The sequence below is a fragment of the Nyctereutes procyonoides genome, unplaced genomic scaffold, assembly GCF_905146905.1.
Source record: "Nyctereutes procyonoides isolate TBG_1078 unplaced genomic scaffold, NYPRO_anot_genome, whole genome shotgun sequence".
In the NCBI taxonomy this organism is placed as follows: domain Eukaryota; kingdom Metazoa; phylum Chordata; class Mammalia; order Carnivora; family Canidae; genus Nyctereutes; species Nyctereutes procyonoides.
In genome coordinates, this window is record NW_026575139.1 from 33,901,052 (window position 1) to 33,921,544 (window position 20,493).

General features: G+C 40.7%; 1 protein-coding gene across 1 annotated transcript in view; it reads left to right on the top strand.

Annotated features, from left to right (window-relative positions):
- Positions 1–873: 873 nt before the first annotated feature.
- ESR2 (estrogen receptor 2) overlaps positions 874–20,493 on the top strand; it is a 67,414-nt gene continuing 47,794 nt past the window's right edge. Inside the window, exons 1-3 of the mRNA XM_055303885.1 lie at positions 874–978; positions 12,730–13,185; positions 15,045–15,217. Coding sequence (XP_055159860.1) covers positions 12,767–13,185; positions 15,045–15,217 — 592 coding nt within the window. The 5' untranslated portion in view covers positions 874–978; positions 12,730–12,766. The remainder of the gene's footprint in view (positions 979–12,729; positions 13,186–15,044; positions 15,218–20,493) is intronic.

Here is a 20,493-nt window from a genome sequence, read left to right on the forward strand (position 1 = left end):
CAGGGGCACGAACCTGCCCTTGGACCCGGGACTGAGAAAACCCAAAACCTCTCTAGTTTCACCACTGGATTCTTAAGAGTCAGATTTCTGGGGGCACCTTCCGTGGTTGAGCCTCTGCCTTCCGCTCAGGGCGTGATCCTGGGGTCCCGGGATCGAGTCCCACATCAGGCTCCCTGCAAGGAGCCTGCTTCTCCCTCTGCCTGCGTCTCTGCCTCTCTCTCTCTCTGAGATCTCTCATGAATAAATAAAATCTTAAAAAAAAAAAAAGTCAGACTTCTGTATTTAAGTGACCCCGAAGCATCCACTGTCAGACCCACGTGGGTCACGGTCTAGGGACGTGAATCTTCAAAGTGTGGCCCCCCCACCGGGCAGCATCCGTTTGGGCTGCGTCCTGAACCTGGTTGGAAATGCGCATTCTCAGGCCCCGCCCCCGACCTCCCAAACCCAAGACGGCGGGAAGGGCGCCTCGAGTGCCTCGCTCCCCGGGGCTTCTCCGTCCGCCCAGGTGAGTGTGGATGGCGAGACACGGGGAGTCCGCGTCCTCCCGAGATTTCTGGGCAGCCGGCCCGGTGGTCACGTGGGCTCTTGGAGGCTTTCTCCCCCGCCCCCGGGTCTTTAAAAGGGAGGAGAGGCTCCTCGTTAAGTCGTTGGTGATCTTTGCAGCGTCTCCGGCTCCTGGACCTGTTGAAACCCGGTTCGCGCCCCTGCTGCCAGGCAGCCGAGAGCGCCGAGGGGGCGGGGACCGCCGGGGAAACTTGCGGTGGGTGGGAGGGGGCGGCGGGAGCGCGGAGGGGGACCGCGGCGGCGGGCGGCGGGCGGCGGGCGGCGATCCAGCTCCGCTCCAGCTCCGCTCCAGCTCCGCGCCGCGCGGTGGGCGCGCTCTCCGGCCCTGGGGCCGCGGGGCCCGCGGCGGGCGGCTGCCCCGGGAGAGGCCCGTGCCCGCGCGACGGAGACCCCTGGCCGCCGTGCACCTGCAAGGTAAGGGCCCCTCGGCCGGCTCGAGGTGTGACTTGTCTGCTCTTCTGTTTGAAAGCCCGGGATGCGAAAGCAGCAACGTTGAGAACAATAACAGACCCCCGCCTCCGCCCGAAACCACTTGTCTTGAAAACTATAGGAAACAGAAATTTCACGCTCTAAGTATTTTCACTCAAGACGCTGGCAAGTTAATTTAGTTAATTAGTTTGTGCCTGTAAACTCCGGATTGATACGTGTCTTTTTGAAAGAAAACTCTAGATTTTTTCTTTCTTTCTCTTCTTTTTCTTTTCTTTTCTTTTTCTTTTCCTTTTCTTTTCCTTTTCCTTTTCTTCCCTTTTCTTTCCTTTTTTCTTTTCTTTTCTTTTTCTTTCTTTTCTTTCTTTCTTCTTTCCCCCTATGGATTTCCCGAAAAAGGGTGAAATGATGAGCGTGGGAAAGTTGAACGAGGACTTCATGCCTGAGTTTTGTGGGCCTGGGAAGGTCAAGCAGGTGACCGGTGTTTTAAATGTATTAAGTGCCACTGCTCAGTGATATAAAAAACAGATTTGCTTCTGTCCTGGGTGAACTGAGCAAGATCTAAGATCTGGTCCGTTTTATTTGCTGAAGAGGAACCCAGCTGCTCTTCTCTTGTCCCTTTGTGTTACCATTCGTGCCTGATTCATTTCGGAAGCCTAAAATTAAGTCAAGGGAATAATATTTTTTGTAAAAAAAAATTTGGGTTTGAGTGAATTTCTATTTAGGAAAACCAGGTTGACTCAATTTTACTAGCTTTTTAGAACAGCTTTGTGCTTTGGTGTAGTACACAGCCCTTTGGAGGTAAGATTTTTGCCTTACTAGACTTTTAGTATTTTCAGGGACATGCCATTGGGAATTTTTACTTTTAAGTTTCTGAACTCACAGTGGCTATTATATGTGGCAAAAAGATATTTGTTACTTAAGTGAACATGTGTAAAGAAAGGTTTCTGCCGTAAGTATTGTAAAAAAGTATGTGTTCTCTGACTATGACACTTCTTCTTTGCCTTTTATTTTTTCTGCAGAAAAATCTATATTTCTGCATATACTCAAGAAGAGGGAGAATGTAAGGTGTTAAAGCATAATCTTAGGATCCATTTTACATTCAATCTTCTATTTTTCAGTTGAATTACTGAAACATTCTTATTTCAAAAGCAGCCAGTCTCCTGTAACTCTTAAGACTTGAAAATCTCTGAAATCAATTAAAAACACAGAATACATTTCATAGTGGTTCTGAGGGACTCAAATGAATCTAATGACCTTTTCTATTCCTCAGTTTACTTATAATATGGAAAAGGTAAAATTTAGTAGTAAATTTAACCCTTCAAAACATAATTAACATCTAATAGATATTGAAATGTCCATTTTTAAGAGTAAAACACTACAGTTTTCTATATATCTATATTCAAGTAATGGTGCAAAATACATCTGATAATTTTAGTTTATGTTTTGAGCCACTTTATATAATACTTGTAAATATGTAATAATTATATAAAACACTGAAGGCTGAACTTGAATCATTTACTGGTAAGTTTTTTCCTAATTACATCTAGAACATTGAGAACTGTATACTTGAATGTTACACTTCATAATTTAGTGGACATGGACATTATAGCCATCTTTAAAAGGCAGGCTCCTGGCAATATAATTTTTATACAGTAAAACCTAGCCTCTTTAGGTTACCCTTTATGAATTCTGACAGTTGCAACATTTATATAATCACTGCTACAGTCAAGACCTAGAACAGTGCCATCACTCCCAAAAGTCCCCTTTGTGTGTTTGTAATCAGCCCTCCCCACCCATACTCACCCCCTGAAAAATCACTGAACTGTTCCCTAATTTTACTGTTCTGTTCTTCAGTATGTTTTTACCCAGAAATAATTAATCTTCCTATGCTTTTTGCAAAAGAGAATCCCAGTCTCCCTCAACCCCTCTTTTTGTTGGGATGAGTCAGGTTGTGGTATTTTTGTTTTACTCCTTATATACTTCGGAATGAATTGAGGCAAAGAAAAGCTATTTTGCAAATGGGACTGTTAGGGTCCCATTGGGCTAATAGATTTCATTCTTAGTGCATTCGGATTCCATTGTGGGCTAAGTCTTTTGTTCTGGTGTGCATCTGGATTATCACCAACTGAATACAGGGTTTTTAAAGAAATTTGGTCATTTATGTAATATAAATAGAATGTATTGTATTTATATAATCTAGGCATTTAAAAAATACTTTTATTATATTTGAGAGTACAAAAGTTACCTGAAATTACGTACGATTAGTGAGGAGCAAAAGAGTAATTAAAAATGGCAATCTGGAGACATTGAAAATCTAATATAGAGTGATTGTAACTTAAGTTAAAAAATACTGTCCTTATTAAGAGTTGAGGTCTGTGCCCAATTTATGTGTTGATGTCAGAGTTTTTCCATTTCTGTGCTCATGCTTTGAAATCTAGATTTTCTTGCAGGACATATTCTTTACTGTTTAATACATTATTCAATTTAGAGAATAGCTAGGAGCCTGTTATTGTTAAGCACTCCTAATAAAGATATGTCAGATGATGTCTTTTTCCTTTCTTCTTTGTGCTATGAAAAGAGGAGGCCGTATTTTCTACATGCAGCTTACCTTTCAGAGAACTACAGAGGCAGTAACTAGGATAAGCAGAGTGGCATGCTGAGGAAGCACCAGCAAACTGAGTGGTTGGCATTCCTAGCTGGAGGTTTTATACCTCTTCATAAATTAAGGGCCTTCAGCGGGGATTCTGGGTATGGGTGTACTTAACAGAGAGCAGGAGAGTACGGGTCACTGTCAAGGCAGCTTACTGGATTTGGTATGTTTCCTCAAAACAAGACTGCAATGTTTTGTGGGTAAATGTTCGTGTTCAACTGAAACCCAGGACTGGAAGAGGAGATGAGTGCATTCGCTTTAACTTCTGCATTGGTCATGTCCTCTTGAACCTCTTCATTCACAACTGTCCCCTCCCTGTCCCAAATGGATATTTGAAAATGGTTCCATTTCCTAAGAGCAGTGCATTTTCTCTGATGATTGGAATTGGGAAGGGGCAGAGACTTGCTGAAGAGAGTAGACTGATGGGCCCTCCCTCCATACCCCACCTTAGCGTGTGAAGACCGTGCTGCTGAGGCTCTGGCCTCTTCCCCATCAAGCTTCCAAGTTCTATTTCCTGTTCAGGTCTGTAAGGTCCAGGGGGCCACAAGGGGAATTAGAGTTTTCTCATTTTGGAAGATACATGTACGTTTTCTTAAGAGTTGCATGTGAATTATTAGTGATCAGTTCTGTGATGATTTTAGTGTTTTCTTTTTTTAGAAAAGATTTTATTTATTTATTCATGAGAGACATGGAGAGAGGCAGAGACACAGGGAGAGGGAGAATCAGGTCCCTTTGGGGAGTCTGATGTGGGACTTGATCCCAGGACCTTGGGATCATGACGTGAGCCGAAGGCAGATGCTCAACCACTGAGTCACCCAGGTGTCCCAGAGTGTTTTTTCTTTTTAATGAATATTAAGTTGATCAGGAGCTGTGTTTTGCTGGGGAAGATTTAAGGCCAATGATTGATAGACGGCCACTGGCATACATCAAGGATGCTTGACACTTAAATATTTTTTATCTTTTCCACAAATTTTTTTACAGTGTCTGCATTGTGAATGTGCATGTGTGACTTCTGTAGGGCACACAAGTGAGCGGTGTTTGAACTGAATGCTTGGGGAGGCGTGGTGGGCAGGCTCAAGAACACAGAGCAAGGAGAATGTGGCATTTTGTGCTATATATGATGCCAGCTGGCTACCAGCAGCCCAGCGATTTGGACTGGTGTAAGGAATTGTCAAGCAGAAGTTCAGAAAGTACAGTGAGGAGGCAAAAATCCAAAATGGTGGTCATAAGGGCATTTTAACCTTTCTAGAAGTTCTGTCCAACACTCTAGGCACATCCAGTGGCATGCTAATAGACAGACTTTGTCTTCCTGGATGTGTAATAATACCTCACAGGATGTTTCCACATACATCATTTTACTTTATCCTCCAAGTGCTGTGAAAAAATGCAGCCCATATTAGGTTTTATTTTCTACTGAAGGAGCCATGGAAGCTCAGGAAGTTGATGTGATTTGTACAAGATCACCTGGCTTTCAGGCAGAGCCAAATCTAGGACCCCATGTACTGCTCTGTCCACTGGGCCAGAATACATGTAATAGCAGGCCTGGTGGCAACTGCCTTTTTATTGTTTATCTAGATTTGATAGATACTTTGATAAAATCATTCTACTCTTCCTGGATTGTCTTTCTACCATTTCTTGGGCCTGTTTTTTCCTTCTCCCAAGGAATCACTGTAAATATTTGGAATTTTACAATCTTTTTTTCTGTTTAAGTTCCACAATATGTTCAGTACGTTAGAACACTATGTGTCATCCCATGTGTACAAAAGGCTTTCCTGCTGAACACAGATGGGACTTGAAAGGGCTCACTACTGGTGTGTGTGGTGGAGGAGGGAAACAGAGAAGTCTTTGGACAGAAAACAGTTCTGTTCATCATGAAGGATATGGGCCAGCTATTTTAGGCTGTGATGACCAGTTAAAGAAAATTGACATGCAAAGAAATGCTTAATTCTTAGAATCAGGATGTCCGGGTTCATGTTCTTTTGTTGGCCATGTGAAGTCCCATGCCTGCCAGGCCCAACAATTAAGCTGTTAAGAGACTATTTTTCCTTTTGATACCAGATACTGTGCTCACTGAGTCAGTACTTGCTTGTTCAAAGGAATATGTTGGGAAAATCCTGTCCTACAATGTTGAAGAAATTTGATTTGGGGGGATTCTTTCCTTCAACTGGTTTATCTCCCTGGTTTAGATCAAACTACTCACCATAACCAGCACAGGTTGTTTATTCACTTTCTTAGTCTTTGGGTGGAGACTTTTGCTACTTGTTTGCTCGTCTATAGGGTCTTCTGCTATGATTTCAGTTCCTTGCCCCTTGTGTCTTTGCTTCAGAAGAACCCTTTGCGTTGGTAGCCAAGTTACTAATGATCCAAGTTTCCTTTGACAAATGGTTGTCACATGAATCTGGATACATCTGAAAGATTTCCAACCAAAAGGCAATATGGCCTTTTTTTTCTTTTTCCAACATGGCCTTTTAATCATGGTCTAGCAACCAGTTCCCTCACATGAATTATTACTGTGCTAAGGATGTATGGAAATTCTAAAGAAATTGATTGGTGTGTGTTTGTGAAATCCATCTTCCTAAGCAAAGTCCCCGTGGCACCTGATTGATTGCCTGGATGAATCTTGGCGTTTGCCATTTGGCGGTGTGTGTCTGACAGGTCATTTCAGCATTTCTGGGCTGAAAATGAACATTTCAGTTATAGGTGAAAATGAGTAATGGGATTGATTCTCTGCTCCTGAGAGAGATGTCATATTCATTTTAAATTGTACGTTCACTTTCTACCTAGATAATAGGGAGTGTTATTTCAAGTTCATGAATTTCCATGCTGCTATTCATCACTGCATATTGGTAGAAGCTTTCTGTTTTTTTAAGAGGCCTATTGAAAGTGAAAGATAGCAGTAGTTTTCTGATAGGTTGGTGTGTTGACTTTGTTGAGTTACTTATGCTAAAATGCTACATACATTTCTTTGGGGCAATGTAAAGTTGAGACATCATGAAATTCAGTAAAAACTTGAGTGACCAAAATCTTTAGAGAATATTTTGTTTAAACCATTTGACTGATTTTATCATTATTAACTTGAAGTCTTGTTCAAATTGTTACTCTAAAAATCACTGCTTTCTTGCTTCATAATTTCCTGAATGTAATGTACTCACCACAGTGACCACACTCCCTTTTGGATATACTTTTATTTATTAAATTGGGTAAGCCATCTTGTTTCTTATACCATTTTTTTTCTTATTTTTAAGTTCAAGAAACACAAAATGATGACTTCCAGATTACATTTTACTATACATAAGTACAGTTTGTTAAGCATGTTACCTTGAGTATTTTCCTCTCAATTTTTACAATGTGTACTGCTTAAGTTGTATTGTTAAAGTGCTTTCAATGTTTTTTGATGAAATATCTGGCCACATTAGATATGTTTAGATCATATAGCAAAAACAATGCACTAAAATGCAATCATCAAAATATGCTATCAAAAACATAAGCACGATGAGCAAGCCTATGTGTAGGTGGATGGAAATAGGAGAGGTGTTTTCAGGACAGATTGAGGGATAGATGCCTCCTCATCATCCTGACGGGTATGGAGTTGCTATCTCAAGGTTACCAGTGACCTAATTACCAACGTCTGTTGTTCTATATTCAACCACTCACTCTAACCTAGGTCATTTCATGGATCTGCAAATGCTTTCAATCATTTGTGTGGAAAACCCTTTCTTGATTAACAAAATGTACATAGATACAATGGAATATCATTCAGTCTTAGAAAGGAAGGAAATTCTGACACACGAGACAAAATGGATGAGCCTTGAAGACATTGTGCCAAGAAATAAGCTAGATACCGAAGGACAAATACTGCATGATTCCACTTCTATATGGTACTGAGTAGTCAAATCCATAAGAGACAGGAAGTAGAATGGTGGTTGCTGAGGGGCTCGGGGTGGGGGTAGGTTGGGGAGCTGTTGTTTAACAAGTGAGGAGTCTTAGTTTTGCAAGAGGGAAAGAGTTCTGTAGATGAGCTGCACAATGATGTGAATGTATTTAACACTACTGAACTGGACATTTAGAAATGGTTGGGGTGCCTGGGTGGCTCAGTGATTGAGCATCTGTCTTTGGCTCAGGATGTGATCCTGGAGTCCGGGATTGAGTCCCACATTGGGCTCCCTGCCCAGAGCCTGCTTCTTCCTCTGCCTATGTCTCTGCTTCTCTCTGTGTGTCTCTCATGAATAAATAAATGAAATCTTTAACCATTTATTTTTAATTTTTTTATTTTTAATGTCATAAGTTTGATGTGTAATTTACCACCATGTAAAAAAAGTTTGGAAACTGCTAGTTTTGACAATAGTTAGCATTATATGCTTTATTCTGCATATTTTCTATTAGGAATCAGGTATTGCATGTGTTGATTGGGAATCTAAGTAATGGAAATAGAAAATTCTGTTATGATTAATACATGCATATTGATATATCTGAGAAAGGTATAAGAATACATGTAAAAATGTAAAATATATTACATATATAATACTTTTTTGATGCTGTATTCTTCTCTAGCTACCATTCCCTCTGCTGTCCTTCATGGTCAATCACTGTTGATTATAAGTGGTAGCATGTTTGTATTAGTTCCTTAGCATTTTACCTGGTCTGTCCTGCCTCCTTTACCTGGTACAGTAGTTCTTTGAAGGCAGAGTACATGCCTTGGGACTCCTTTAGATATCCTGTCTCCACATGGTACCATACCTAATGAACATGCTGCTCCCATCTTCCACTAACACCCTGGACTGGGTGAAACCTTATAAACACGTTTCCTCTTATTATTTCATTATAACAAATATTTATTGAGTTGTAGTAGGTGAATAAAAATAATGTGTGCCTTCAAGGAGATTAAAATCTAATCTTACTTCTACCATTTACAAGAATGATTCAATGCAGTTCTATTCTAATAAGGAGGATTAACTTTTTAAGTAATTGTAGGGGTGCTAAGAGTAAAAAAAAAAGTGCATCACTTCATGATGCACATTGCATACTCCTTATGGACATGGCAGGTCTTCTGCAGGAAAATAGCAGATTAGAGTAGGATGATGAATTAGGGCAGCAGAATGGAATGCCTTGGATGTTAGAAGAATGTGACATTACACAAGCTGGTGGGAAGCAGAGGGGTATTGAGCTGGGTTTTAAGAATGTTAGTCAGGGAGCCACCTGGGTAGTGCAGTTGTTTAAGCTTCTGACTCTTGATTTTCCCTCAGGTCATGATTTCAGGGTTTTGGGATCAAGTCCTGTATTGGGCTGTGTATCAGACTTCACGCGCAGTGCAAAGTCAGCTTGGGATTCTCTCTCCCTCTGCCCCCTCACCCCACACTCTCTCCCTCTCTTGCTCTAATGACTAAATCTTAAAAAAAAAAAAAAAAGAAAGAAAGAGAAAGAAAGTCAAAGAAAGAAAGAAAGAAAGTCAGTCAGTCAGTCTGGCAGCTCTATGGAACCAGAGAAGGAGCTCACTGGAGACAAGGAGTGGTAAGTAGCCTACTCCAGATGCACACATAAGAAGTAATGAGAGCTTGCTCAGATGTTGGCAAAAGACAGACCAAAAGGAAAAGGTACTGTGGAGAAAAAAAAGTGTGCCCTCATGATTAAAGATAATTGGTTGCAGTGGAGAAGTCAAAGGTAAGTGTATTGGGCTTTGTCATTAACAAATAGAAAATTAATAATGGTTTTGGGAGAAAAATGATTGATTTTACCTTGGATTTGTATTATCTAGTTCTGTGTAGCAAGTCATCCTAGAATTTAGCAGCTGAAATAACAAATATAATATCTCACACACATTTTCTAAGGGTCAGGAATCCAGGAGCAGCTTAGCTGGAAGGTTCCAGCTTAGCTCCTCTCATGAGGTTGCAGTCAAGATGTTGGCCAGACCTACAGTCATCTGAAGGCTTGACAGGGGGTGGAAGATCAGTTTCCAAAAGCTCTAACTTACAGAGGTGTTGGCTGGAGGCTGGAGTTTCTTGCTAGCTCTGACAGGAGGCCTCCACAAGGCTGCTTGAGTGTCTTCAGAATATGGCAGCTAATTTCCTCTGGAGTGAGTGATCCAAGGGAGCAAGCCTGGAAGAGACTGCAGTACCTTTTATGACTTAGTCATGGAAGCCACATAGCATCCCTTCTGCCATAATTTTTCACTAAAAATGAGTCCTAAATCTAGCACATACTCAAGGGGAGGTTAGACTCCACCTTTTGAAGGGAGGACTATTGAATAATTTGTAGACCTATTTTAAAATCCCCATAGGTATATTGTTTTGAAGACAAATGGAAATGATCATTCAAATGAAGATGTTAGGATAAAGTAATCAGGAGCATTTAGGGAGCCAAGTTGCCTGCATGTGGAAGTAGGTGGCAGCTAGCATGAAGATATTGAAAATGGAGAACCTCTCAAGGCAAGCTTCTTTACCAGTCTAGTTATTAATGGTCATTAATGGTCATTCTTCTCTTTCCCAGATTGTATTATCCAATTATTCTAACCTTTAAGTTTCCATTTGTAATTTCTTGTATTATTTTGTGTCTTTTCTCCAAAGCTTCTTATGAAAAATTTTAAACTCAAAGGAGAGTTGAAAGACTGGTATAATGAATGTCCATAAGTCCACTGTCTAGATTCAGTAATTGTTAATATTTTTACTTGCTCTAGATAAACTATCTAGTTTATCCATCCAAGTTTTTTTTTTGAACTATTCATTGGGTGGCATTCTTTCATAAAGAAGAGTTTGCCCTCAACAATTGCATAAACTACAGAGTCTCTAAAAAGGCAGGGTACAGACTTAATTCTTTTTCCTTAATTACTAATTTTCAGAGTGAGGAAACTGATGTAACAGTCATTTGTAATGGGAGCTTTGGACTTAAATCCAAAGGTACCACATGCATAATCTGTATATAATGCCAGACATTCGTGGAGGTTGTGCCATTTTGCACTACTACCAACAGTGTCAAAGAAAGTGTTTTTCCACAGCCCCACCAAGGAAGTCTGTTGTCAAACATTTGAATTTTTGCCAAATGTGAGAAAATGGTATCTTGTAGTTTTAATTTTTCTGAATGAGGTGGAACATCTTTATGTTCTAAGAGCCATTTGCTTTCCTTTCTCTGTGTTCTATGTCTTTTGCCTATTTATCTAAAGAGTTTTTGGTCTTGTTTTCACTTGAGGAGTTTTAAATGCTAGGACATTTAGCCCCTTGTTTTCTTTTCTTTTCAAGATTTTATTTATTTATTCATGAGAGACACACACAGAGAGGCAGAGACCTAGGCAGAGAGAGAAGCAGGCTCTCTGCAGGGAGCCCGATGTGGGACTCGATCCCAGGACCCTGGGACAACGACCTGAGCAGGCACCCCATCCCCTTGTTTCTAATAGAAGTTGAGATGCTTTTTCACCAATTTGTCATTAGTCTTCTGACTTTGCTTATGGTGTTTTTATGATGTGCAGAGATTTACTTTTCTGTTCTGAATGTATTGGTCTTTTTATTGTATGTGGATTTTAAGCCATAGTGAGAAGGTTTTTCCCACACGCATGTTATAAAGAAGTTCATCTTTGCTTGCTTTTAGTACTTGTGCAGTCCCCTCTCCCTCCCACTGCTCTGAAGGAGACTCCCCCTGAGTCTCCTTCAGAGTCCTTCCATTTTTCTTTTTAACATTTGGATCTCTGAACCCTTTTGAGTTTATTCTGGCATATGTTCTTTTTCCAATGGCAGTTCTGTCCAGTGTTTCCTCGGTGATTTGAGCTATCCCCTTTATCAGATGCCAAATTTCCAAAAACTTTTGCGTTCTTGAATTTTCTATTTTGGGATTTTCTGTTTTGTTCTGTAGCAGTCTGGGTCCAATCAGGAGTTAGAAACTACATAATCAGTTCAACAGGGGAGTTTTAATATAAAGAATAACTATGATGAGAGATTAAGTATAATAATTAAGTATAATAAATATTAAGTAAACTATAAATGGAACCTCAGGGGGGAGGGAGAACACTCAAGAAAGGACAGATTTGGAAGGGGTTTGGACCTCCTTGTGAAAGGTGGGTGGGCCACTAACTAGCAGAGATTTTTGCCAGTTTAGCCAAGGCCAGAGCCGGTCTAAGGTGGCTGGGCAGGCAGGAGGACAGCTTCGGGGGTGCTGCCGGAGAGCGGGTGATCAGCAGCTGGCAGCGTGGTGGTGGTTTGAAGGTGCTGTGGGTTGAAGGAGGTGGGGGCACAGAAGGCCTTCACAGTGTGCCCGTAGCACCAGGGGAGGAGGTTTGTACAAGGAACAACTTTTTTATGACTTGTCAGGCCACAGTCTGGACAGGTGACTGTGGAAAGGTTATCGCCACGCCGTCTTTGCAAACTTGCAGAGGGACCTCGTTCTGGACCCGCAGCGATGCCAGACTCCACTGACTGTTCTCACCCCCCCAAACCCCCACCTCTGCTGGCACCCTAAGTACTACCAGCAGCCTCTTGCTCCCGTGGTGTCCCTGCAGCGCCCTCTACTGAGAGCGCTTAGCAGTGCGCTCACTTGAACCCGGTAAAGCACCTCCAGGGCTTAGCGTAGGCTGTACCCCCAAGGGTGCATTGGAAGCTGAGAAAGCAATAAATGGATAACTGACGAGGGCACGTTGGCCTGTCTGTTCCTTGTGTTTTATTGCTGGCGACTCGTGTACCTGAATATCTGTTAATGCTGTCCGTGCTCACTGACCTGCTCTTTCAAGGTCTTCTTGGTTATGCTTGTTTATTTTTCCATAAGAACTTGAAAACAAACGTATCTAGTTCCAGAAAGGGAGGGGAGGAAGGGAGAGAACTTGGCGTTTTAATGTAATCCTGTATTTTTTTGATTTTTTAAAAGTATAATAAATTCTTGTGGTTAAAAACAATTCTTGTAGCTAACCACAACAAAAGTAATAAAGGAGTGAATAAAGTAGCAAATGAGAGTTCCATGCCTCCCATTCACACCCCCCGAGGTTAATATTTTGGGGTCTGTCTTTCAGGATGTGTTTCTAAGCACGTGTGTAAGTAATAAATATGTTTGGACATTTTGAATAGTTAGGCCTGTAGCTGTAACTTAGAAATGTCTTTTGTTTTTCTCTACAGCCGTCGTACCTGCCCATGAGTCTCTGAGAACATCATAATGTCCCTTTGTGCCTCTTCTCACAAAGAGTTTCCTCAGCTGTTGCCTATTCAAGACATGGATATCAAAAACTCTCCATCTAGCCTTAACTCTCCTGCTTCCTACAACTGCAGTCAATCTGTCCTACCCCTGGAGCACGGCCCCATATATATACCCTCCTCCTACGTAGAGAGCCGCCATGAATATTCCGCCGTGACCTTCTATAGCCCTGCTGTGATGAATTACAGTATTCCCAGCAGTGCCAATAACTCAGAAGGTGGACCCAGTCGGCAGACCACGAGCCCAAATGTGTTGTGGCCAACTCCCGGACACCTCTCTCCCTTAGCCATCCATTGCCAGTCGTCACTTCTGTATGCAGAACCTCAAAAGAGTCCTTGGTGTGAAGCAAGATCACTAGAACCCACCTTACCTGTAAACAGGTAAATTCAGTCTTCATTCTGAATTGTACTTCGGGGCATTATTCGAATCACTTTATGATGTAGTGAGAAGAAAGATATGCATCATTCAAGGTCTTTATTCATCACATAGATTACTTAGAGCACCTAACACATGATATTCTGAATTCTAGAATATCTATTCTGATTTTGAATCCTCATTAAAAAGTAAGCTTGTGCATCTGGGTTGTGGGGAGAATTCACTCTCATGACTACCGTTTTTAGACATTAAAGATTGAACTTAAATCACCTTTTTCTTGATGAAGTGACATGTTTGAAAAAGAAGTTTTTGCTTTACTTTCAAGTTAAATCCCTCTTTAGTGAAATCCAATTTAGTGTACATGACACACTGTGTCCAGGATAAAGGCAACTGTGGCAGTATTACTACTTAAATGAAATACACTGGACATACGAAGCCTGAAAACAGACAATAATTGGTGTAAGCTTTTTAGCAGTGAACTAAAATAACATTTGATAAAGATTGGTGGGAAACTAAATGTAGACTTTAGTTGAAATTACTTGAAGCTCAAAAGAGTATTTGTACTCTTCCAAAGCAAGGTAACGTGATGGTTATTTCCATTTAATTTGTAATGTGTTTAATGATAATTACAGCTAAGGAGGGAAGAGGTTGTGCTGGGAGAAAGATGAGGAGGAGGTAAATTTCTAAAACAACCAAAGTATTAATTCACTGCATATTAGATATTGAAATTTGTTACTTTCAAATGCTGTCGTAACACTTCGAGAAAGCCACATCACACAGTACTTTTATTTTTCTTCGTTTTTAAGAACTTTGTTGGTGAAAGAGAATATATATGTTGTACATGACTTTTTTAAAGTACTGTTTTTCACTCAGCTTTCAAGGGGAGATATTTTGTTTCTGAGCACAAGATCTAATCAGAGTTCTGCTAATATTAGGGACATCAACCCATAGTATAATTATCCTCATGTATGAATCAATCATATTTCTAACACTTTCTTTCCAAAAGAAACATGGCCTAGCAAAATTAGGAACTAACCACATGTGCTTTTGGTGTCTGCCAGTGCTGCCTTGACCAGCTGTCCTTTCCTGTATGGGAGCCCCTGCCCCTCTTTCCAGCCCTGAGCACCTGCTTCCTTCAGAACCTTCTTTAAGGACGCACACATGTCTACTTTCTTCCCCTCTCTTCTCCTTTCTCTTTTTTTTTCCTCTGGCCTTCCCTGCCCTTCCATGTTCATCTCTACCCTCCCCTACTCTTCCCTCCCCTTTCCCTCTCTCTCTCTAAACCAGAGTATAGTATCACTTCAGTATAACATAAAGTGCGTTTGTTACTCCTCTTGAAGTTATTTTTTTCTAGACCTTCATCTTAAATTGCAGAATGAAAGGTTCTCCCCACCCCCCCATTTGAATGGGAACTCTGAAAGGTAACACTTGAAAATAACTGCTACTTGAAAATGGGTAGGTAAGTTTAGACCCATCTTTACAGCATTGATGAATTCCAGCAAAGGTACTTCCTGCTGTGGTTCAGACCTGTGGGTAACACTTGCTCAGGTCACTTGTTACACTCAGACATGTGCAGCCTGATGGCTACAACTGACCATCTGTAGTTACTAGTGCTCATTGGTGCTGCATGGATGGGCATAGACTCCCGTAACCATTTTCAAACAGCAGTCATTCCCAACAGTGTGATTCTTCATAGATCTGATATCAGCAACAAAGGTGCTTGATCAGATTTCTTGGAATATATTTATCATGAGCCCTAGAGGGCAAAGAGGTAAATTAGGCAGTGTTCATGCTATTTTTTTCCCTAGAAAGTCCATCTTTTCTCTTAATGCTGTCTTACAATGAATGTTTTCTTTGCCCCCAGAGAGACACTGAAAAGGAAAGTTAGTGGGAGCAGTTGTGCCAGCCCCGTTACTAGTCCAAGTTCAAAGAGGGATGCCCACTTCTGTGCGGTCTGCAGCGATTACGCATCTGGATATCACTATGGAGTCTGGTCGTGTGAAGGATGTAAGGCCTTTTTTAAAAGAAGCATTCAAGGTACAAGAGTATTGTTAGCTGCTTCTTTAGTTTTCTATTTTTGCTTTCAAATACTTTTGTAGATGACTTGGCAGAAATTTCACCACTGGCCTGTTTGGAATATAAAGTACTTGATGAATGGTTCATAGGATCATGTGTGTTTGGGGTTGGGGTGGATGGTGGAGTGGATTGTTTCAAGTGTAGAGCACCTTATCCTTTAATTGTGGATCTTTACTCCAGAGCTTCAGAACTTGAATGGATCTCTTCCCACAATCATCCATCACCACCTCTTACTGGTTTTTGATTTGTGGTTACCATTAGGTTTGTATATAACATCTTATGTGTATATTAATTTATATTAGGCTGGTGATATCTTAAATTTGAACCCAATCTTTACTCTTCTCTGCTATCTTTCAGATATATGGTGTCATACTTTACAGTCTTTTATTTTGTGACTCCCTTGACTGATTTTTATAGATACATTTAATTTTACTCCTTTTGTGCTTACTCCTGCTTATGGTTTTTCCACTCAGAGTCCCCTTTAACAATTCTTGTAGGACTGGTTTAGTGGTCATGAATTCCTTTTGTTTGTGTGGGGAACTCTTTATGTCTCTTTCTATTCTGAGTGATAGCCTTACTAGATAGAGTATTCTTGGTTATTGTTTTTTTCTTTCAGTACATTGAGTATAACATGGCACTCTCTTCTGACCTGCAGAGTTTCTGGTGAAAGATTAGTTGACAGCCTTATGGGGGGTCCTCTTATGTGTAACTTTTTTCTGCTGCTTTTAAAATTCTCTCTTTATCACTACTTTTTTTTGCATTTTAACTACTATATGTCTTGGTGTGGACCTCCTTGGATTGATTTTGTTGAGGGCTCTCTGTGCCTCCTGGATCTACATTTCTATTTACTTCCCCACATTTGGGAAGTTTTCATCTATTATTTCTTCAAGCAAATTTTCTGCCCCTTTCCCCACTTTTTCTCCTTCTGAGACCCCTTTATTTTTATTTATTTATTTTTTAAATTTTTATTTATTTATGATAGTCACACACAGAGAGAGAGAGGCAGAGACACAGGCAGAGGGAGAAGCAGGCTCCATGCACCGGGAGCCCGATGTGGGATTCGATCCCGGGTCTCCAGGATCGCGCCCTGGGCCAAAGGCAGGCGCCAAACCGCTGCACCACCCAGGGATCCCTCTGAGACCCCTTTAATGCAAATGTTATTATTATGCTTGATGGTGTTACTGAGTCCCCTAAGTCTTTATTAATTTTTCATTTTTTTCCTCTCTCCTGTTCAGCTTGATTGCTCTCCATTACTTTGTCCTCCAGGTTGCTGATATGTTCTTCTGTTCCTTATAGTGTATTATTTTTATTTTTAGTTGTTGAGTTCTTTTATTTATTTATTTATTTATTTATTTATTTATTTATTTATTTATTTATTTATTTAAAATTTGTATTTATTTATGATAGAGAGAGAGAGGGGCAGAGACACAGGCAGAGGGAGAAGTAGGCTCCATGCACCGGGAGCTCGACGTGGGACTCTATCCCGGGTCTCCAGGATCGCGCCCTGAGCCAAAGGCAGGCGCTAAACCGCTGTGCCACCCAGGGATCCCCAGTTGTTGAGTTCTTAATCTCTGATTGGTTCTTTATTGTGTTTTCTGTTTCTTTGTTAAGAGTTTCACTGAGGTCCTCCATTCTTTTCTCCAGTCCAGTGAGTTCCTTTATGACTATTACTTTAAATTCTCTATCAGGCATGTTACTTTTCTCTGTTTATTTAGGTCTCTTGCTGTGATTTTTGTCCTATTCTTTCATTTGGGACATGTTCCTCTGTCTCTTCATTTTGTCTAACTCTCTGTGTCTGTTTCTATGTGTTAAGATATATATGTGTTAAGAAAGTCAGCTATGTCTCCTGCTCCTGAAAGTAGTGGTCTTATAAAGAAGAGATCCTGTAGTGCCCTGCAGTGTAATGTTCCCTGTTTATCAGACCTGGTGCTTAAGAGGTGTTGTCTATGTGTGTTGTATGTACCCTACTATAGTGGCCAAGATGCTTCTGCCTTTAGTCCAGTTGTCTGCAATGACCCTCTTTGCCTGTTGTGGGCAGGATTTAGTCCCTGCATTGTTAGTTGGCCAATCTGGAGCTGCCTTAGGCTTGAGTTGAATCAGACCAGGCATTTGCCAGAGATATAATAACACTGAACTGTAAGACACTTTCCCTGAGTTGTCCTCTGAGAAGCTTTTGTTGGTAGGTGAGGCCAGCAGACTAGCTGTGCACCCCAGCCCACTGCTGGGGCCACAGTTGTACTGGTGTGTGTGGTTATCTTTCCCTCTCCTTAGGGGAGGAGTCACTTTGGAGTTGGCCCCTGTTGTGGTTGCTTGTATACTGCCAGGCTTGTGGCACCACTTTGGATGGGCTCTGGCCAAGGCTGTATGGAGTGGGGGTGGCAGGTCTGCAGATGAACATAGGCCAGGGCAGGCCTGCCTTTAGCAAATTATGTGGAAGATATTGGCAGTGTGCTGGTTCTCACAGGTGTTTGTGTGTCTAGGCTGGGATCAGGGGGAGGGAAATGGTGCCCAGCAGCGTCTTTGTTCCTAGATGATCTGTGCCCCTCGAGCACATACTCTGAGATTATTAAACAAATTTCCCTCCCATATACCCCAGGCATTTTTCAATGCCTGCTGCTTCTATTTTCTATCTCTATAGGGCTGTTTGTTGTACTATCTCTTTAAGGGCAGAGACTGTTTCCTCTTGCCTTCCCAGCTGTCTCAGAGCCAAGCCTGCTGAGTTTAAAGTTCCACCTACTAAATCCTGCTCATTGTAAGAACTCACAGAATTATCCCCCTCTGCTTTTCAAAGCCAAATGTTATGGGAATTCATCTTACCTGTGTGCGTTCTCTGTACTTGGGGTACCTTGTGTGATAGTCTGTTCATCCCCACTCTCCAAGCCTGCAGGTCTCTCCCTCCCATGGACAATCCCATAGGTCTGTCCCCATAGGTATGTTTAGGCCCCAACTGCCTTTCCACCCTTCCTACCCTCTTTGATGTAGCCTCTTCTCTACATTTATCTGTGGAGAGTCTGTCCTGTCAGTCTTTGGATCATTTTCTGGGTTATTTACACTGATGTGGATGTTATCTAGTTGTATCCATGGGGTGAAGTGAGCTTAGGATCATCCTATTCTGCCATCTTCCCCAGGAGTCCCTCTTTGCAACCCTTGTGAAGATAAAGCTGGAAGCAATGTGCTTGTTAGGAATTACAAAGATCGTTTCTTCCTTTGGCTTATGTTTAATATTTGGCATGTGTAAGAGTCATGGTGGGATGGCTCCTGATAGAATCTAGAAGGTGGTGAAGGGTAGAAAGTTAGTAGTACAGAGTTACCTTCCCTTGAAATTCAACCTGTATAGATGACTACCTATTTGTCCTGGATCTTCTACTTAGTAGCTCTAAGACATTACGTCTTAGCCTGTTTCCTCCTCTGTGAAATGGAGATAATTACAGATTTGTTCTCAAACAGTCTTTTTTTTTTTTAATTTTTTTAAATTTATTTATTTATGATAGTCACAGAGAGAGAGAGAGAGAGAGAGAGAGAGAGAGAGAGAGGGAGAGGCAGAGACATAGGCAGAGGGAGAAGCAGGCTCCATGCACCGGGAGCCCGATATGGGATTCGATCCCGGGTCTCCAGGATCGCACCCTGAGCCAAAGGCAGGCGCCAAACCGCTGCGCCACCCAGGGATCCCCAGATTTGTTTTCAAATGAAATGGAGGTGTCTGGGTGGCTCAGTTGGTTAAGTGTCTGACTCTTGATTTCAGCTCAGGTCACAATCTCTGGTTGTGGGATTGAGCCCTGTGTCAGTCTCCATGCTCAGTGGGGAGTCTGCTTGAGACTCTGTTTCTCTTTCCCTCTTCTCCCCATCTCATGCACACACACATTCTCTCTAAGTAAATGGGTAAGTAAAATATTTTAAAAATATATAAAAATAAAAATGCAATGAAGTTGGTTATATGAAAACATTTGGTCATTTATAAACTTCATGCAAATTTAAGATATTCTAGTTTTCTAACTCTTCTGTATTGAGATATGAACATCTTTTCTTTCTTTTTTGTGTTTTTCTTCTAATTCTAATCTTATTTAAACCCACCTTCTCTAAGATCTTCATAGCTGGGTGGATCAGGGCCCTCTGCCAATTAAAAACTTAATTTTATTGAAAGATAAAACATCACAGATAAAGGAAGAATGTGTCATCAAATATTATCAAAACATAAATTGTATCATTTGCTTATTTATAATTGCTTTTACACAACTTTTCATTCTGTATTTAACATATTTAGGTACTTTAATATTTTTACTTATAATTCTAGTAGTAAATTATAATAAGGCCAAGCCTACTTGCTTGCTATTATATAGTAAGAACAATTCAAATTTCTAAAATTCAGAACTGAACTCTTGATATGATATGACAATTCTCTATCTTGTTGAGATTCTACAATTTTATTCTTTAAGGAAATCTTGACCCAATACAATTAACTATATCCTTTGAGAAAGGTCCTTTTTATTTGCTTTTGGGAAGAAATCTCTACCTGAAAAAAAAAATATATATATATATGGAGAAAAGGGAATCCTTATGTACTGATGGTGGGAATTAAATTTGTGCGGTCATTGTGGAAAACAGTATTGGAGGTTCCTCAAAATATTAAAAACAGAATTACCATATGATCTAATAATTCCACTACTGGAAATTTATCCAGAGAGAACAAAAAAACCAATTTAAAAAGAGATGTGCACCCCTGTGTTTATTGCAGCATTATTTACAATAGCCAAGGTACAGTAACAATCTAGGTGTATGTCAATAGATGAATGGATAAAGAAGCTACATACATGGTAAAATATTACTCAGCCATAAAGAGGATGAGATCTTGCCATTTGCAACAGCATGGTTGGACCTAGAAGGTATAGTGCTAAGTGAATTAAGTCAGACATAGAAAGACAAAACACCATATGATTTCACTTATATCTAGAATCTAAAAACAATTTCCCCCTAACTTCCCAAGACCTAGTAGCCATTGACCTAGTTTCTTTCCGTATAGTTTTGCCTTTTGCTAGAATGTCATATAATTGAATCATTAGGTAACCATTTATGTATTGCTTCTTTCACTTATCATGATGCTTTTAAGTTTTATCCATGTACCTATGGTTCATTCCTTTTTGTTACTGGGTATTATTCCAATATATAGATCTACCACAGTTTATTCATTTGGGGTATTTCCAGTTTTGTGCTATTTTGAATAAAACTTCTATGAGTGTTCA